This window comes from Nilaparvata lugens, chromosome 8 (genome assembly GCF_014356525.2).
Source record: "Nilaparvata lugens isolate BPH chromosome 8, ASM1435652v1, whole genome shotgun sequence".
NCBI lineage: Eukaryota > Metazoa > Arthropoda > Insecta > Hemiptera > Delphacidae > Nilaparvata > Nilaparvata lugens.
Genome location: NC_052511.1, coordinates 39,438,388 through 39,455,997, shown reverse-complemented (window position 1 = coordinate 39,455,997; position 17,610 = coordinate 39,438,388). Strand labels below are relative to the sequence as shown.

General features: G+C 33.2%; 1 protein-coding gene across 3 annotated transcripts; it reads right to left on the bottom strand.

The window, feature by feature from the left end:
• Positions 1-22: 22 nt before the first annotated feature.
• Positions 23-16,600, bottom strand: LOC111044853 (cryptochrome-1). 3 transcript variants are annotated; one of them, XM_039434732.1, is made up of 10 exons: positions 16,430-16,600; positions 13,496-13,639; positions 10,889-11,061; positions 10,109-10,270; positions 8,432-8,536; positions 7,371-7,612; positions 5,190-5,463; positions 2,133-2,380; positions 1,477-1,633; positions 23-391 (listed from the first exon to the last, which is right to left on the bottom strand). In XM_039434732.1, the coding sequence occupies exons 2-10, from the start codon at positions 13,632-13,634 to the stop codon at positions 263-265; spliced, it is 1,629 nt and encodes a 542-aa protein (XP_039290666.1). In that variant the 5' UTR covers positions 13,635-13,639; positions 16,430-16,600; the 3' UTR covers positions 23-262. The 3 variants fall into 3 exon arrangements, with proteins under 3 accessions (XP_039290666.1, XP_039290667.1, XP_039290665.1); XM_039434733.1 differs by having other exon boundaries at positions 16,434-16,600; XM_039434731.1 differs by lacking the exon at positions 16,430-16,600 and adding an exon at positions 15,033-15,505.
• Between the last annotated feature and the right edge of the window lie 1,010 nt (positions 16,601-17,610).

The following is a 17,610-nucleotide window of genomic DNA, read 5'->3' as shown; positions in this document are numbered from 1 at the left end:
AAATTGAATAAACTCAATCAAATATGTTGTCAACCACTATTTATGTGTTTACCAATAAACAGTGTTCTACAATTTTTTTGTGTTAATTCATAATGAACAAATACCACAATATCATTCACAATACAACTATAATGTTGACATTGAATAAACATATAAAGATTCTATAAGGTTAATCACGGCTATAGAGAGCACATTATTTATGTATTCTTAAAGAACATCAAGTAACAACCGAAGCCAGGTACAGTAGACATAGGTTGCGAGTTTAGGTAGGAACGCATACGTGATCACTGCAGTTGTCTGGAAGCCACATGAATTGGCGTACCTCCTCGGTGTTTGAAGGACAGCAGTGTGGAACTCCGTTCATTAAACTGTCTCTTATTTGCTCCATTTTCTGCAAATCAGGAGAAATTTCAAACGTGAGAAACCACTTTTACTATTTTCATAACGTGCAAGATGTACGATAATGTGTGAAGGAAGATTTCAACTTGTGAAATCATCTCATCTACTATTTTCATAACGTCGAAGATGTAGGATAGTGTATGAAGGAAGTTTTCAGCTTATTTCATTTGAAAGAATGTTTCAACATTGTCAGAGAAAAATGACCAAGTACTAGCCCGTGCTCTTTGCAACAGATCTGCGCGAAACATGAATGGCTGTAATTAACCCCAGGGATTTGTGTTTCCAAGTTACGGTACAAAGAGAACATGGAGATGGGAATAATTGGAATAAATCAGGAAGCGCTTTGACTCAGTGGTTGGTCGGTTCCTCATTGCCCACGCACAAGCCTAGAGCTCATGTGGGCATCACCCTCAGCAAAAAAAATCGAATCGAAGTTCCTGTGATCTTTGACTGGGTTTATTTATTTATTCAATGATGATAAAAACAAGTAATCATAAAATGACTGGAAATGGAAAACAGGCTAATAGTCCTTACTATTTATTTTATTTCCAAAATTTATATTGAAAATTAGTCCAAATAGGTTATGATTCGTCAGCACTTTTAAACACATATTTTGATCCCAAAATAATCATTAAGGGCCGGTTTCCGAACTCGGGATCTAGACTTTAAACAGCTGGAGTCAGAAAATTTTCAAAAATATTTTTTTGCTTTCCAAAACGGGACGTAGTCGCAGTTTTTATTTTCTCATTTCTATAAAATTGGAAACGTTTTTCCTTGACGGAATCAAACATTCATAAATAATTCGAAATAGCCGAAACTTTACACTATTTTCTCTTTATTCCATTTTGTGTTTAATTTTCTAGTTTTTCGAAATTTAATTTAAACGTGATTATGACAATGATTATGGTTATGACAACGCCCCGTTTCGGAAAGCCAATTTTCTGACTCCCAGCTGTTCAAAGTCTAGAACTTCGATAGAAGCAGATAGATTCAATGTACCTGGAATACATTCTAGAATCTATTCTAGGTACCTTGGATAGATTGGAATAGAATGAAAAGTAGTTACTAGCTAGTTACCTTTCTGTTGATCTGGGAAGCGACTTTGTGCTCTACGATACGTTCCGGGTAGTCACGGCCGATCACGCAGTTGTACTTCTCCTGCTCCTCCAGGGGTAGCTTCCATGGTTCATAGATGAACTGAACCGGGAACTGACTCAGTTCTGGCACGTATCGCCTGTAACAAGTCAGCAATCGTTGAATCGAAATCATTCATTAGGTCAAAATCACAACATTGGAAAGAAATAACAGGCACAAGTCAAAAACATTTTCTTTTCCTAAATTTGGTACATTAAATTCAATTCAATTAATTAAATTTAAATTATAGTAATTTATCAAGAATGCTGACAGTTTCAAGTGTATCTCACAATAGAAATTCTATTGTAAGTAATTTGCACTATAGTGAGGTCCACGTTATAATTGCAGTGGAGAAAGCTAGGAGAAAAGCGTTGCTGATTCTTTGCCTTGTTTTGAGAAAATACAATAAAATCAATCGATAATACAATGATGTATGCAATAAAAAAAATGTAACAACGAATATAAATAATAATATCGAGTGACCTGGCCGGCTCAGGTCTGGTGTCAGAGCTTTCAGGTCGCAACTGATCAATGACAGGGCCATTGATACAGTCATTGACATTGATACAGTAGAACAAACTGTAACGAATGAGACTAACTTGACATAGACACCCCAGGGGTCGAGCCGGCGGCCGTAGTTGACAGGGCACACACAGTGCGAACAGTCCAACAGCTGTTCGAAGGCCGAGCTGGACACCCACATCCAGTTTCCCGCGCAAACCGACCAATCAGCGTCGAGCAGGTGCTCCAGGAAGTGACGCAGGCCTTCCTCCCAGGACAGCCACAGGTCGCCACGTGTCAGGAAGCTGGCCACTGCGTTGCGGGCCACGTGGTGTATCCATCCTTCCTAATATTCAATCAGCATTTATTAAAACTAATCAAATCAATATCAAAAGACGAATGCTTGGGCTGGCTACAAACGGTAGGACATGCATGATACACATGTCATCATACATTGTCCGGTGATCACAGCAAAAGGCTTCAATTAAAATTTTTTTAATTGGAATTTGTAACTCCGATTTTTGTTTTTAATTTTTTCTATGCCGCACTATTTGGAGTTTATAGCTATTTTCTAATATAATAATTTGCAATTTTCCAGTAGTTTATTTATTGTTATTGGTTGTTTATTTTGTGTTAGAGGCCTCTGTGCCTCTTGCTGTTGTGTGTTTGTATGAACATGTGTGTTTGCACACATGATAAACATACATTGTAATCTAGTCTTGATATGCCAAATGTTCTTTTATGTTATCTCATGCTGTTTCATGTTATCTGATGTTTGTTAAATTTTATCTTATATTTACTATTTACTTGACGAGATCCATGTATATTTATATATTTGTTTATCAATAAAAACTATTATATTCTATTATGTACATACATGTCCAACCGTTAGTGGCCAGCCTTATGGGCCACGTAGTGGATCTAGCCTTCCTAGAATTCCATTTCATTTGTTCAAGCAAGCCAAATCAATATCAACACAATTACTACAAATGATCTATACAATAATAGATACCACAATCTGAAAGATGAAAACTAAGATTTACTTGTATTATTCCTCTTTCAAATTCTAATGGTTATATGTGTACCGTATGTCACGCACTTCACATTTTTTGTCCGAGAATACTCCTTGAGAATAATTGACAAGTAATAATAATTTTTAATTTTGAAATTTTGTTAGAAATCTGAAAAACACTTGATAGCTTAATAATCACAATAATATTAAATAAAAAAAATCACAAGAAAAATGCTTATGGGTGAAAACTTGGTGAAAATATCCACTCTTTTTGATTGAATGAATGGACACATGGACAGAAAAGAACTTTGAATATATCCAATGGAAGCAATTATCCAATATATCCGTAACTAGGCTATGATATGTTTTTCATGTGTAATATGTTCTAGAAATTGTGCTATACCTAATGTATTGTTTAAAACAATAAAGCTATTGTCTATTCTAGCTTCAAGCTTGAGAGAGTGTAGCAGTGATAATCATAATAATAGTCATAATCAGTTGTCACATATATTAAGGCTAGGCGCAAACCAGTCAAGACAAGACATGATCAGACACGTTCAGTCACAATACTTTACATAGTTGCTTATGAACACATGTCTAATTGCAATGACTAATCAGAGTGAGTTGCGTCATAAGCAACAATGTGAAGTATTGTGACTAAACGTGTCTGATCATGTCTTGTCTTCTCTTGACTAACTGGTTTGCGCCTAGCCTTAATCAAGACAAGACAAGACACGTTTAGTCACAATACTTCACATTGTTGCTTATGACGTAACTCACACTGATTAGTCATTGCAATTAGACATGTCTTCATAAGCAACTATGAGAAGTATTGTGACTGATCATGTCTTATCTTGTCTTGACTAACTGGTGTGCGCCTAGCCTAAGGGTATGATCACATTGAATGCGTATATTTGTAAGTGCACGCGTGGTTAATGATCAAACGCGCAGATGAGAAACAAAATGTGGAAAGAGCAATAGAAACACTCACTCTGAAAGCTTGCACTTGTTGGTTGCGTTCAGTGTGAGTAGCTAGACAAGCCACAGCGTGTTTCAATAATTATGGCTCTTTCCATACTTAGTTTATCATCTGCACGCTTTTTAATGCATGGTTTCACGTGCATTTGCAAATTCATGTATCCAATGTGTGATCAATGTGAACCTTCAAGCACGCTGGGACACCAGTGAGACGCCAGGAATGGCTGCTATGTTTCAATGGCTCTTACCAGATTTTTTTCGGCTCATGCATTATCTGACGTTTAGGCTCAACTCACACTTACGCGACTCAGGTCGAGAAGAGACTCGACTCTAGTCGAGAGTATGTGTGGCACTCAGACTAGTCGATTTGTCACCGTTTGAAAACACATGCTCTCGACTAGAGTCAAGTCTCTTCTCGACCTGAGTCGCGTAAGTGTGAGTTGAGCCTTGCACATTTACGCATCCAATGTGTAAGGGTGATCATACCCTGATATGCAAAGAGATGGGGCCTACTGCGGTCAGATTTGTGTGAGTGTTGCCAAACACATACTACGAGCCACATCACTGCTGAATACCCAATCCATTATTTTGAAGGAGATCTCAGAGAGCTAGAATATGAAGTCACGCAAACATAGCTGTAAACTGGTTAAATCAGCTAAGAATAGAGTGTTTACAAGTTTGTTTTTCTCCAATGGTTTCAAATTTTCTCAAATAACTAAATATTATTCGTTACAAGTGGTAATTGAGTGGGATATTTCTAATCAATTTCTTAATTCAAGCCATCTAAATTCAAAATTTATAGTTTTCATGTTTATTTTGGACTAAAATTTTATAAAAATTGTACACGTGAAATTCTAACCTTATCTTGGACTTTGTCACCTATAAATTTGGAAGAAAAATAGCACAAGGACTACCTTATTATTTTATCTACCAATGTTATTACATTAGTGTCATTTGCATTGTAAATAAATAAATAAAAATAATAAATAAATTGCGAGTGGATGTGGACTCTAGAAGAGGAACTGAATATTTTTATTTTTGGCTTGGCCAGAACCAGATATTTTATGTTTTGACGACGAGGGTCTAAGTCCTGATTTTTATTTTCTAAAGAAAATGTTAGGCATCAAAACCATACGATATTGAATAAATAGTTGAATGAACTGACCTGCAACAGTTGCCGCATGGCAGCATCAATGAACGGATATCCGGTCATGCCCTGCTTCCAGCGCAGGAGAAAGTGGCTGTGGTTTGCGTTGGAGGCTGGCATCCAGGGAATGTCGAGGCAGATGGGGTTGCGAGCCATCTCGCCGTAATGCGCGTTGTCCACCGACATCGTGTAGAAGTACTCGCGCCAAATCAGCTGTCCGGTGATGTTCTGGTTCGACGGCAGCTTGCCCATGTGTATCTCGTTGAACAGGTCGTGCAGTGTCCAGTAGAATCTGCAAGATGACGTTGATTCATTTTTATTGCAACTTGTCTATTGTTGCTTTTAGTATACTAAGTATATAAGTATACTTTAGTATACTTAAGTATACTAAATATATAATTATGACTTTAGTATACTTATTTCTAAGTTTCAGTATACTCTATACTGAATGATAAAATGAATGAATCTTTCATACAATCAATCAAATCAGATTTACAAAGCTGAATATTTTAATTAATATATTGTATTATTTGTGAATTTATGTCAGTTTAATGTCACAAATAAATCACTATATTTAATTATAACGAATTATATTTTTGGCTTGAAAATATGCAATACCACCACGAAACGGATGTCGCCACATCAAAGAATGTGAGAGTTTTTTCACTTTAAAGTTTTATAAAATACGATAGTATTAATAATAGTGAAAACAAGATGGATAACCAACAACAACGAATTATATTTTGTTTACGTTTATGTTTATGCTATGAACTACTCCACCATCATGTTTTTATTTTTCTTTTTTGAAAGTGTATGCTAATTTTTTGTTGAAGTGTTTGCTGAGGTTTTTGTTTCACACAGTTACTTTTTTCTATTTTTCGCAAATTGGAGTTCATACTGAATTCTAGTTTTGCTGGAAACGCCAATATTATATATTAGATTATTATTTAGTTTCAATGATAGCTTTTGTAGTTTTGTTAGTAAATTTGTAATGTATGAAACTGAATTTTATTTTTCATATATTTGTGAATTATTTATCTGAATCTGGCAATAAATTTTATTTGATTTGACATAAAAGAACTTTCAAAGTGTCATATAAACACAAAATATTCAAAAAGGAGTAGGTACAATTTTATAAAATTCATGGATAAGAAAATACCACATGATAGAACAACAGGAATGAATTTGTGATATTTTAATTATTTTGTAAAATATTCAATTATAAAAATCGTATGAGTGATGAAAATTAAAATTTCATGATTGTTGAAATATTGATGAGTTTTCTGATATAGAACATAGAGAACATCAGGTTCTGGAGGTTTCTGGGAATTTGCTCTACACCTGAAAATAAACTTCATTAGCATGATGAAGCTTCGAAGTTTTGTGAAATGCCACTATGGCACTCCCTAAACTAGTTTTATTAGATTGATGAAAGTCTCAGGAGTAACGTGTTCATTCCATGGAAATTTCAATGAAGGTGATGAATCTGCTTCATTTATAATGAGGTCGAAATAGGATTATGGTATTTGAAATACCGTAATTATAATAATTCACTCATTATTGAGAGCCTCGATTAATACTGTATCTTCAGCAAAAAACTCGAGGTTGAAATAAAGTACAGCACAAAAAATCTACAATGATCCCAGAAGAACTCATATTCACATTTTATGTGAATCCCATATAACCCATACAACCCATATAAAAATCAGGAAGAAAATGATCAATTTTTTGTCTGTCTCTTGTTTGCTTTGTAAAAAATAAATTCGAAAGGCTTTTTGTTGATGGGGAGTGTCTTATAGGATGGTCTCATCTAGCCTGAATATATAAGCCCAAGTCAATGGGCCTTTGGACTGTTGTACTTTAGCCGGGACCGACTATTAACGTTCCCATCCAATAATACATGGGTGTGACAATGACCTGTATGTAACGATTTTCATATCTGGGTTAGAACCCGGGACCTTCAGGCTTTTAGTAATTTCGTTGATTCAGAGAGAAAAAATAATGAAAAGGCCATAACTGGGTTCAAACCCGGGACCTCTAGGCTTATAGTCATTGTGTTATTTATAGTCAAAATGTGACGTGTGTGGTCACGAAACCATGGTCCTGTACCAATTAAAACTGTAGAATTTGACAACATATGTGTGTTTTTATTTCAATTAAAAAAATTGATTAATAAAAAAGTATATATATTTGACTGACCTGCGCACAGACAGACATCCAAATCTCAACGCCGCTGATTGGCTGGTGGGCGGGGCAACCAGGTCAGGGTTGGCCTGATTGGGCAGGTAGAAGCCGCAGCGGAAAGCCTCTTCTTCCACCAGAATTCGACTTCTCAGGTTGGCAATGGCAGTCGTCTCTCCCCCCACCCAGCGCACCATCCTCTCCCCTCCCTCGTAGGCACGCATATTGAAATCCTCCAAGGTTGGTACTCCTGGGTACAGCTGGAAAAATATGTATATTCACACTAAACACAGATAATATATTATGATATTTCTCCATATTAGGGAAAATTGATAAGATTCCGTCAGTTCCACATGTAATATATTTTAACCAAACTAGTTTTGAACTTAATCAGTCAATCAGAGAGCTTCCCGCCCTGCCGACTCGTCTAAAAACGCCTAATGTGGTCTCACCCTTATAGCAAGACTTATTTTTCAGCTGCAAATGCATCACTGTATAACGTGTAGAACTGACTGAACATCATCATCAATAATTCGATTTCTTCAATGTTTGGCCAAACTTAAATGTATATTCTCAAATATCGCGTATAAAATATCAAAGGTATATTTTTCCTTGGTATAACCAGCATGTAAATATTACAAAACAAACTGATCAATATTATAAATAATGGTATGTCTACATATATTATGCCGGTACCGTGCATTAATAAATTAACATATATAATATATAGAACAAGTACAGGTACGGTATGAAGTTGAATTGATCTAATCAATATTTTCTAAATAATTGATGATAAACAAGAGTCCAAAAAATAAACAAGAGTCGGCTACACATGAAATGATTCAGATGGATGCTATTTATATAGAAAAACTTGATTCATCCTTAGTCTTATAAAATATAATATTATAAAGATTAAAGATCGTTTTATCAATTTACACAATATCACTGTAATATGGTGAATACTACAGTCGTTTTGTTCACATTATAAATTAATATGATTCTGATTTTGAATTTTTGTCTCATGTATGAGGTTGAATTATTAAAATACGTACGGTACTGTTATAGTTCTATATACTCACTAATATGTCATCGGGAATATCTTCTGGAAGTTTTCCAAATTTCACCTTACTCCAGTCGACGTCGGTTTCTGGACGGGGTGGATTTCCAATGGTGCTTACTGTATACTGAAAAAAATGTGCAAGGGTCGTTTGAATTAAATTTAATGGTTTAAAAATGGAAATCTAATTAATTGAAATATTTTTATTTTGTTGTAATATTGAATTGAACTCCTGAATTATGATAGTGTTGCTGGATCATTAACATTCCAACTCTCCACCTAAAAATATGTTAAATAAATAAATAATTAATCTCTAAATATATTTTAGTAAATTTCATCAGGAACTATATTTCTAGATTTATGAATGAGGACATTTGAAATGAACTTCAGAATAATGACTGTGTTGGATGCTGAGGAGTGATCATTAACATGCCAACTCTACACATAAAATTAATAAATAATTCATCTCTAATTATATTTTAGTAAATTTAATCAGGAAATATATTTCTGGATTTATGAATGTGAACTTCAGAATTATGATAGTGCTGGATGCTGAGGAGTGATCATTTACATGCCAACTTTCCATCTCAAAATATTTTAAATAAACTAATAACTTATAAATATATTTTAGTAAATTTTATCAGGAACTATATTTCTAGATTTATAAATGTGAAGGTATGAAATGAACTTCGGAATTATGATAGTGCTAGATGCTGAGGAGTGATCATTAACACGCTAACTCTCCATATAAAAATATTTCAAATGAATAATTTATCTGTAAATATATTTTAGTAAATTTTATCAGGAACTATATTCCTAGATTTATGAATGTGAAAATTTAAACTGAACTTCAGAATTTTGACAGTGCTGGATACTGAGGAGTGATCATTAACATGCTACTTCTATACATAAAAATATTCTAAATAAACAAATAATTTATCTCTAATAATATATTTTAGTGAATTTCATCAGGAACTATATTTCTAGATTGTGAATGTGAAGATTTGAAATGAACTTCAGAATTATGATAGTGCTGGATGCTGAGGAGTGATCATTAACATACCAATTCTCCACATGAAAATATTTTAAATAAATAAATAATTATTCAGCTCTAAGGGCCGGTTTCCGAGCTCGGGATTTAGCCAAGTTCTAGACTTTAAACAGCTGGAGTCAGAAAATTGGCTTTCCGAAACGGGACGTTGTCGCAGTCCACGTTTGAATTGAATTTCGAAAAACTATAAAATTGAACACAAAATAAAATAATGAGAAAATAGTGTAAAGTTTCAGCTATTTAATATTATTTAGGAATTTTTCAATTCGTCAAGGAAAAACGTTTCCAATTACAGAAATAAGAAAATGAAGAATATCATAAAAACTGCGACTACGCCCCGTTCCGGAAAGCCAATTTTCTGACTCCAGCTGTTTAAAGTCTAGAACTTAGCTAAATCCCGAGCTCGGGAACCGGCCCTAAATATATTTTAGTAAATTCCATCAGGCACTATATTTCTAGATCTATGAATGTGAAAATTTGACATGATCTTCAGAATTATGATAGTGCTGGATGCTGAGGAGTGATCATTAACATGCCAACTCTCCACATAAAAATATTTTAAATAAACAAATAATTTATCTCTAAATATATTTTTGTAAATTTCAAATCAGAAACTATATTTCTAGAATTATGAATGTGGAGATTCACCAGGAACATTTGGTAAGTGAGCGGTGGAACCCCACCGTTAGCTTCAATCACTTCCTTCGGATTCCACAGTGTGTGAGACACTTTCTCAATCCATTTCACGCCTGCGCCATCGCAAAAACTCTTCACTGCATTGTCCCTTTCTGCCCAGATCGGTTCACAGTCCTGCAAAATTGAAAATGAATTCAACGTTTTGAATACTAATTAAACTAGTAAGGAGGAGTTATAGTTAGATTTCTAAAATTAATAAAAACAATATAAAAACTTGTAATACCCTTTATTATTAAAAACTTAAAAATATTTTAAAGTTTTTAATAATAACGGGTACTACAAGATTTTTATATTGTTTTTATTAATTTTTACAAAAGTAGCCCATATAAGTGAAGTGTTTTTAGGCTTGTAAATATTGATGAGAGAGAATATGGTACCATTTACGTACCAGTACCGTGTATAAGAAAAAAAATATTTACATGAAAATTCACCCATCCAAAGCTACTGTGTATAAGAAAAAGATTATTTACATGAAAACTCACCAAACCAAAGCTAACAAGACCGTAAACATTTTAAGAACAGATAAAATTTTGAATAAGCAAATTGGATTCATGATTATCTGGCATAGAAGATGCATATAAGACAAAAATCGAAATTATAGAAAATGACAAACTAGACTAAATCTTTTTTTTTTAGGGATACTTTTGAATATAAATCTGAGTACCCTTTTTGAATTATTTCGTCGTTATAATTACTACAATAGTTATAATTATAAAAATAGACTACTCTCACCTGTTCAAAGCAAAGTGTTTTCATATTCAAACTTTTGGCCATCCATTCAAAGATTTTCACTGGAGAACCTTTGAAAACGAAGAGACGTTGACCAACAATTTGAAGCTGTGAGTCAAGATCTTTCAGCGATTCCAAGAGAAATCTCATCCGGTTTGGACCTACAACTTTTGTACCTGAAATCATTACAAATTCAATAAATGAAAGACTTGGGTTTTTGTGATATCTGCATGTAATTCATGATAATCTGCTCACTGTCCAAAAATTTTAGTTTTCTGGACAATATTTGTTATGTATACAGTGCAACGCGGCCTTGTATTAGAGGTGGCTATGATATAGCCTATGAATATGATATAGTAACGGCCAAATGATTTGTTCACTGTAAAATGAATGATTACCATTAGGTATTAGTTATGTGTATATTTGATAGTTTGGCAAATTTATATCGATTTTCAAGCACTGCCGTGCTACTTGATAATGCTGTTATTGTAGCTTGTTACTTATTGCCCTTAATTTTGTGGATTCAATTCAATTCTTTATTTGTCATTGATAATACCAAATCGACAATATCAATACATACAATCATTTGACATAACACATCTTCCAGAAATGTATCACAGGCTTAAGCCCAAAACGGTTCCAATTCTAATTGACCGATCAAAGTGAGGTCTAAGATTCAAGTCCACGGTTTCGCATTTATCTTTATGTTTATATGTTTATATTTATGTTCCGCATTTACGGCGAAACGCAACAATAGATTTTTATGAAATTTGACAGGCATGTTCCTTTTTTAATTTCGCGTCGACGTATATATACGGTTTTTTTGAAATTTTGCATTTTAAAGATAATACAAAAGGAAAAGGAGTCTCCTTCGAACGCCAATTTTGCCGTAAAATCAGACTACACCTTTTTCAAATTTATTCGAGAAAGTATCAAGTTAATTTGAGAAATTATCAATTGTATTTGAGAATAGTCACTTGTAATTGAGAGAATGTCAGATGTAAATGAGAATAGTCAATTGTATTTGGGAAGTCATCACATGTAATTGAGAATATATAGTGAATTGTATTTGAGGAATCGTCGAATGTAAATGAGAAGATATCAATTGAAAATGAGAAAATTTTCCAATCGACATGTCGTGGCTCTTCTGTAGCCTACAGTACAGGTTTGATTTGAGCAGGAAAGGATACTGTACTACGTACACAGTATTCCAATAATTACTATCATAGGCTTTGCATGGGGGGAAAATTAATATTTTCAATGGTGAAATTATTTCCCCTGTACTGTTTATGAATGATAAATGAGTATCATTTCTAAGTATGTATTGGCAACACGAATTTTGTCTCCAAACATTTTGTGAAATATTGCACTTGATGAAGACAAATTCTTCATGCGCAATTGAACTTTATCATTAATCAATTGATCTCTTGATCAAGCAATTCTTCGATGGATTTTGTGACTCGAAAATAGTTTTTTATTTAAAAATTAACGTTTTATTGGAATATTAAATATATTATCATAATATTTTTTATGAGTAGAATTATGAAAAATATAAGTAGTACTGGAAGCACTGGTTTTTTAAAATCATTTCCCAATTACAATTGACAACTTCTCGTTATGAAATCGTATGTTCTCAAATGAAAATGATAGTTTCTCAAATAAAATTCACTATTCTCAACTACAAGTGATGACTTCTCAAATACAACTAATTATTCTCATCTACATCTGACGTTTTCTCAAATACAAATGACTATTCTCAATTACAATTGATACTTTCTCAAATACAGTTGGAAAAGGTGTAGAAAATCATTCATCATAAATCAGCTGTCGAGTGGATTGCATGGCATGCAATATTAATATCTCAATGTAACTTGGTAAAAAATCAGCTGTCTTGTGGACTATTAATTGCATGCATATGAGGCATGCAATATTGATATGCTCTCGAAGTAGAGCATAGTATTTTCTCCCGACTTTTCTCTGCTTTCAACTTGGTAAGCTTTGATGCATAGTTACTTTAGTAGCATAGTTGTTTACAACAAATTATTAGCATTATCGATACCACAAGCCAAACTGCCATTAGTTGAACTCTCCAATATCTCGCCGACACGATAGGACAGGACATAATTATTTACTCTGATGGACAGTATTAAAGGATGCTGGGGTTTATAACTGCGCGAGGTCTACTGTTCACAGAACTACTAGTTTATATGGCAGTAGACCTCACGCAGTATTCTCATCCACAAGTACCTGATTGAAACTATAGACCTTATGGAAATACAGCAATAAACTGGCTTCTCCACACATCTGTGTAATCACTTGTCAGCTGATTTATGATGAATAATTCTATAGTCTGATTTTTACTCTAATATTGGCGTATGAAGGAGGCTCCTTTTTCCTTTTATATTATCCTTAAATGCAAAATTTCCAAAAACCTTGTATATACGTTGACGCGCAATTAAAAAAGGAACATACCTGTCAAATTTCATGGAAATCTATTACCGCGTTTCGCCGTAAATGCGCAACATTTAAAAATTTAAACATTAAGAGAAATGCCAAACCGTCGACTTGAATCTTAGACCTCACTTCGCTCGGTCAATAAACAACACCTACCAGCACTCTCTCCGTCAAATATGAAGATTGGATAGAAGTTGTAATTGGCCTGGATGGCTGCATGCAGTGCTGGGTTGTCATGAAATCGAAGTCCATGTCTGAACCACAGTACTGAAGAGCCTCTAATCTCATCCGACATTTTGCCTACAAACAGATAACAATTTACTTTTTGAAATTGATGTTGCTTTCCATGACGAAACACTATATAATAACTTTGTTGTAGTTCAGACACTTTGTTACTAGTAAATATTAAAAAAAAACACTTTCTTTTCTTGGAGTGTTGAGGAATGCATTTCACAAACTTGTTGAGGAGGAGCTTCATCACAAACAAACAAGTTAATTTAGTTTTGCTGAAATTTAAGAATTACTTTTGTGTAAAGTAAACAATTATTATTTGTGTAGTACTTTAGATTGCAAATGGCAAATATGGTATTAATTTTTATATTTGAAACAAAATATTGATATCCCTTTGACTAGAATTAATATTATATTATTTATATTTATTTCTGAATCTTTATAATTTGTAATTATTTATTGTGAGACATAAACAATCCTACACACAGGTATTATTAGTAGACGATATTAATTATTATTAAACGAAAATCCCAATTAAACACTGTAAATCACCCCGAAGACTTCTGTTAGTGCAAATATTGCATTTAATTTCCATGAGTTTACCCTGTTGTCAATATTTGCAGTAGCAGAAGTCTTCGGGATGATTTACAGCATTTAATTGAGATTTTATTTTAATAATAATTAATCATTAATTAGCATTTGAACAAGTGCAACTTCCAATTTATTTCCATTTCCATCTGTAGACTATATTATTTTGTATGAGAAATGAATAAATAGTAAGATCAAAAGTACAAAAATAATTAATTCAACTGAGTAAAAACGTATTATGTACTGTAGGCTACTACCTCTTGTGCTTCAAATTTTTAGATTATAAATCATTTCAAATGTTTGAAGTAAGGTAAAGGAGCAGTATCTACGTCAGTAGAATAGAAAAACTCAATCAGAGATAAATTCCATGAATTATAATATTAAAATGTTTTAAATCTTTTCATTTCAGAAAATTATTTTGATTTAATAAATCTAGGTACTTTAAATACCGTACTAAAAATTTTAGTAGTAGCCTACTAAAATAATACACACAGGTATTATTAGTACCATAGACAAAGCCTATATTTTTTGTATGAGAAATGAATAAATAGTAAGATCAAAAGAACAAAAATAATCAATTTAACAGAAAAAATACATATCATATAATAACTACTACCTCTTGTTTGAAGTAAGGTATAGGAGCAGTATCTACCTTTGTAGAATAGAAAAACTTAATCGGAGATGAATTCCATGCATTAGCCTATGATATTAAAATGTTTTAGATCATTTCATTTTAGACAATTATTTTGATTTAATAAATCTTGATACTATAAATTTTAGACGCTTTTGAAGCTGCAATGGAAATAGCAAGTTAGTTATAAGTAAATTCAAACTCCCGTACAAGGTGAAAATGATAAAATATGATCATCCTTACCTGAATTAATAAATCTTTCTAGCAGTTAACGCACTGGAAACAACTTGACACAGATTATTCTGGGTACAATCAGTAAATTATAATTCATACCGTAACTGCGTACCGCGTACAGTCGATCCTCATTACTTCAGAATGAAAAATCATCCAACTACCGTACATTATTTCAAGTTCAGTAAATCTGATTCTGTATCTCATGTTGCTTGAAATTATCTCAGTTGCAACAAACAAAACTGGTTTATTGAATGAAGGCCAGAAGGCGTTAGCTGTTCTATAGCTCTTATCAATATTTCAAATGTATCTTCAAGTTTCAAGTCTTGAATTTGTTTCAATGCACGATAGAAAACTCTTCAAATCCTTTAAAAATTATCTTCAAACCAGTATTTTGACTGTCACTATCCGAATTTTAAATGTAAAGCAGTCGGTTTCCGAAACAAGTCGACACAATCAATACCGGTAGTGCAAGCACGGTGCAAGACTCAAAAATAGTCACGTGCAGAAAACACGTGAGTGAGGTCCACTTTATAATGGCAGTGAAGAAAGATAAGAGAGCAACGTTGCCGAGTTGACTCCATTCTGCCACTGAGTGTACTACAGCTTTTTTACTCAATTCATCCCATTGAATTTGATCATTTGATCTAATATTATTATTTAGTTTCCATTTCCTTGATAAAATAATCAATTTCATGTCAAATCAATTAAATTTGATCTAATATTAGTTTCCATTTCCTTGATAAAATAATAAATTTCATGTCAAATCAATAATTATTCATCAATAGAATATAATTTTTCATGAATTGATTCGAAACTTTGCTTTGAGATCAGAATTTTATTTTCATACAAACCTGAAATGGCGACTAATGTAAAGAGCTATGATACACCAATCTGAACTTCAAAGCAACAGAAATAAAATGTATTTCATTTATTCAAAAATACATTTTAAATAAATTATTATTTGACTTGTGTACTAAAGTATTTTGGTTATATAAAGTATTGTTGGCGGCTGAGTATTGTTTGTTTACATCTGTACAGTCAATGTCAAAAGTAAAAATGAATAATATTTCTAGCAAACTGACAACAATGCAAAGCTAGAGAGAGATAGCGCTAATTGCTTTGATGAACGATAGACAAGGACAGCAACACTGTTGTCAATCGTACACTGCCATTATAACGTGGACCTCACTGCTGAGTTTAATTAGGTACGGTACGTATTACATCACAGCAATTAACGTACGGTTTTTATTAGAGAACCAAAACAATATTATTCATTGTCAAGGTTTTCTTCAAACTTACTAGACTGTCGATTCATTCAATAAAAACTTTCATTATTATTTAGTTTTGAAAGATATTAGACTGCTCACCGTATTGAGAAGAAAATTTGAAATTCAAAATTAACTTACCTACTTGACAAAATAACTTCAACGTTTGAAAAATCGGGTACCCTTCAGTTATCTGTATTGTTGTTAGTACTTTGAAGGAAAGCTTTATTTGTTGAGAAGCAGCCAGCTCGTTTGAATGAATGTGGAGAAATGAAGCTGAAAATGTATCTGCGCTGTAGGCTTCTCAATATAGCGGCTAGTTGTCAGGCTGTCACAGACAGGATCAATATGAATTATTCAATTTGAATAGATTATGCAACTGACAGTTTGGTCGGTTGTTCTTAGGTTTGAAACACTCAACATTCTCTTTGTGTCGGAGTAAGCTTTTTGTTTCATTTTGAGATTTCTGAAAATCTGAAGGGTTTCCTCTCAGTTACGGCATAACTCTAGAGCAATATTATTTAAAAATAAGCTTTTTGGAAAACCTGTTGGAAACAGAATAAATTTTAATGAAAACCTTGGGAAAAGTTGAAGAATTGATAAGAATATATTATTTGGAATAGGTAATGTAATGGAATAAAACTGGTGTCTTGAAATTGGTTTGTTTTGATACTGATCGTCATGATCTCTTACTGGAAATCTGATGGGTTTCTTTTCAGTTAAGGCATGACTCTTGAACACTTAAATATAAGCTTTATGGAAAACCTGTTTAAAATAGAATAAATTTTAATGAAAACCTTGGGAAAAATTGAAGAATTGATAAGAAGATATTATTTGAAATGGAGAATGTTATGAAATAAAACCGGTGTCTTGAAATTGGTTTGTTTTGTACTGATCGTCATAAGTTTGGAACCCACTTAAACAGCAGTTACATTCATCTTGCATACTCTCGTAAACTCATACCATAAATAAGCCCCATGCTCTTCATATTCTTTAATGTATAAATCATATTCCTCAGGGCCTGGAAAAACAGAGAGCGAACTGCGATCAAAGCGTTCTTAGGAGGATACAGTATAGATATAGATAACTAGAGCCGCGTTTACACCTAAATTATTAACACAATTTTAATAACTTAATCCTAATAGCTTCTATTAGATTGAACATAACTTATCATACACATGATGAGCATATGTGTTTGTCAAGTTCCGTTTGTCTAGAGACCGCTCTGACCGTAGAATATCGTACTCGGTGTGCCCAGGCCCTTGTAATAGAGGTACAAGTTATTTATTGTAAAAACCCTTCTCGTTTTCCATTGGCATGAA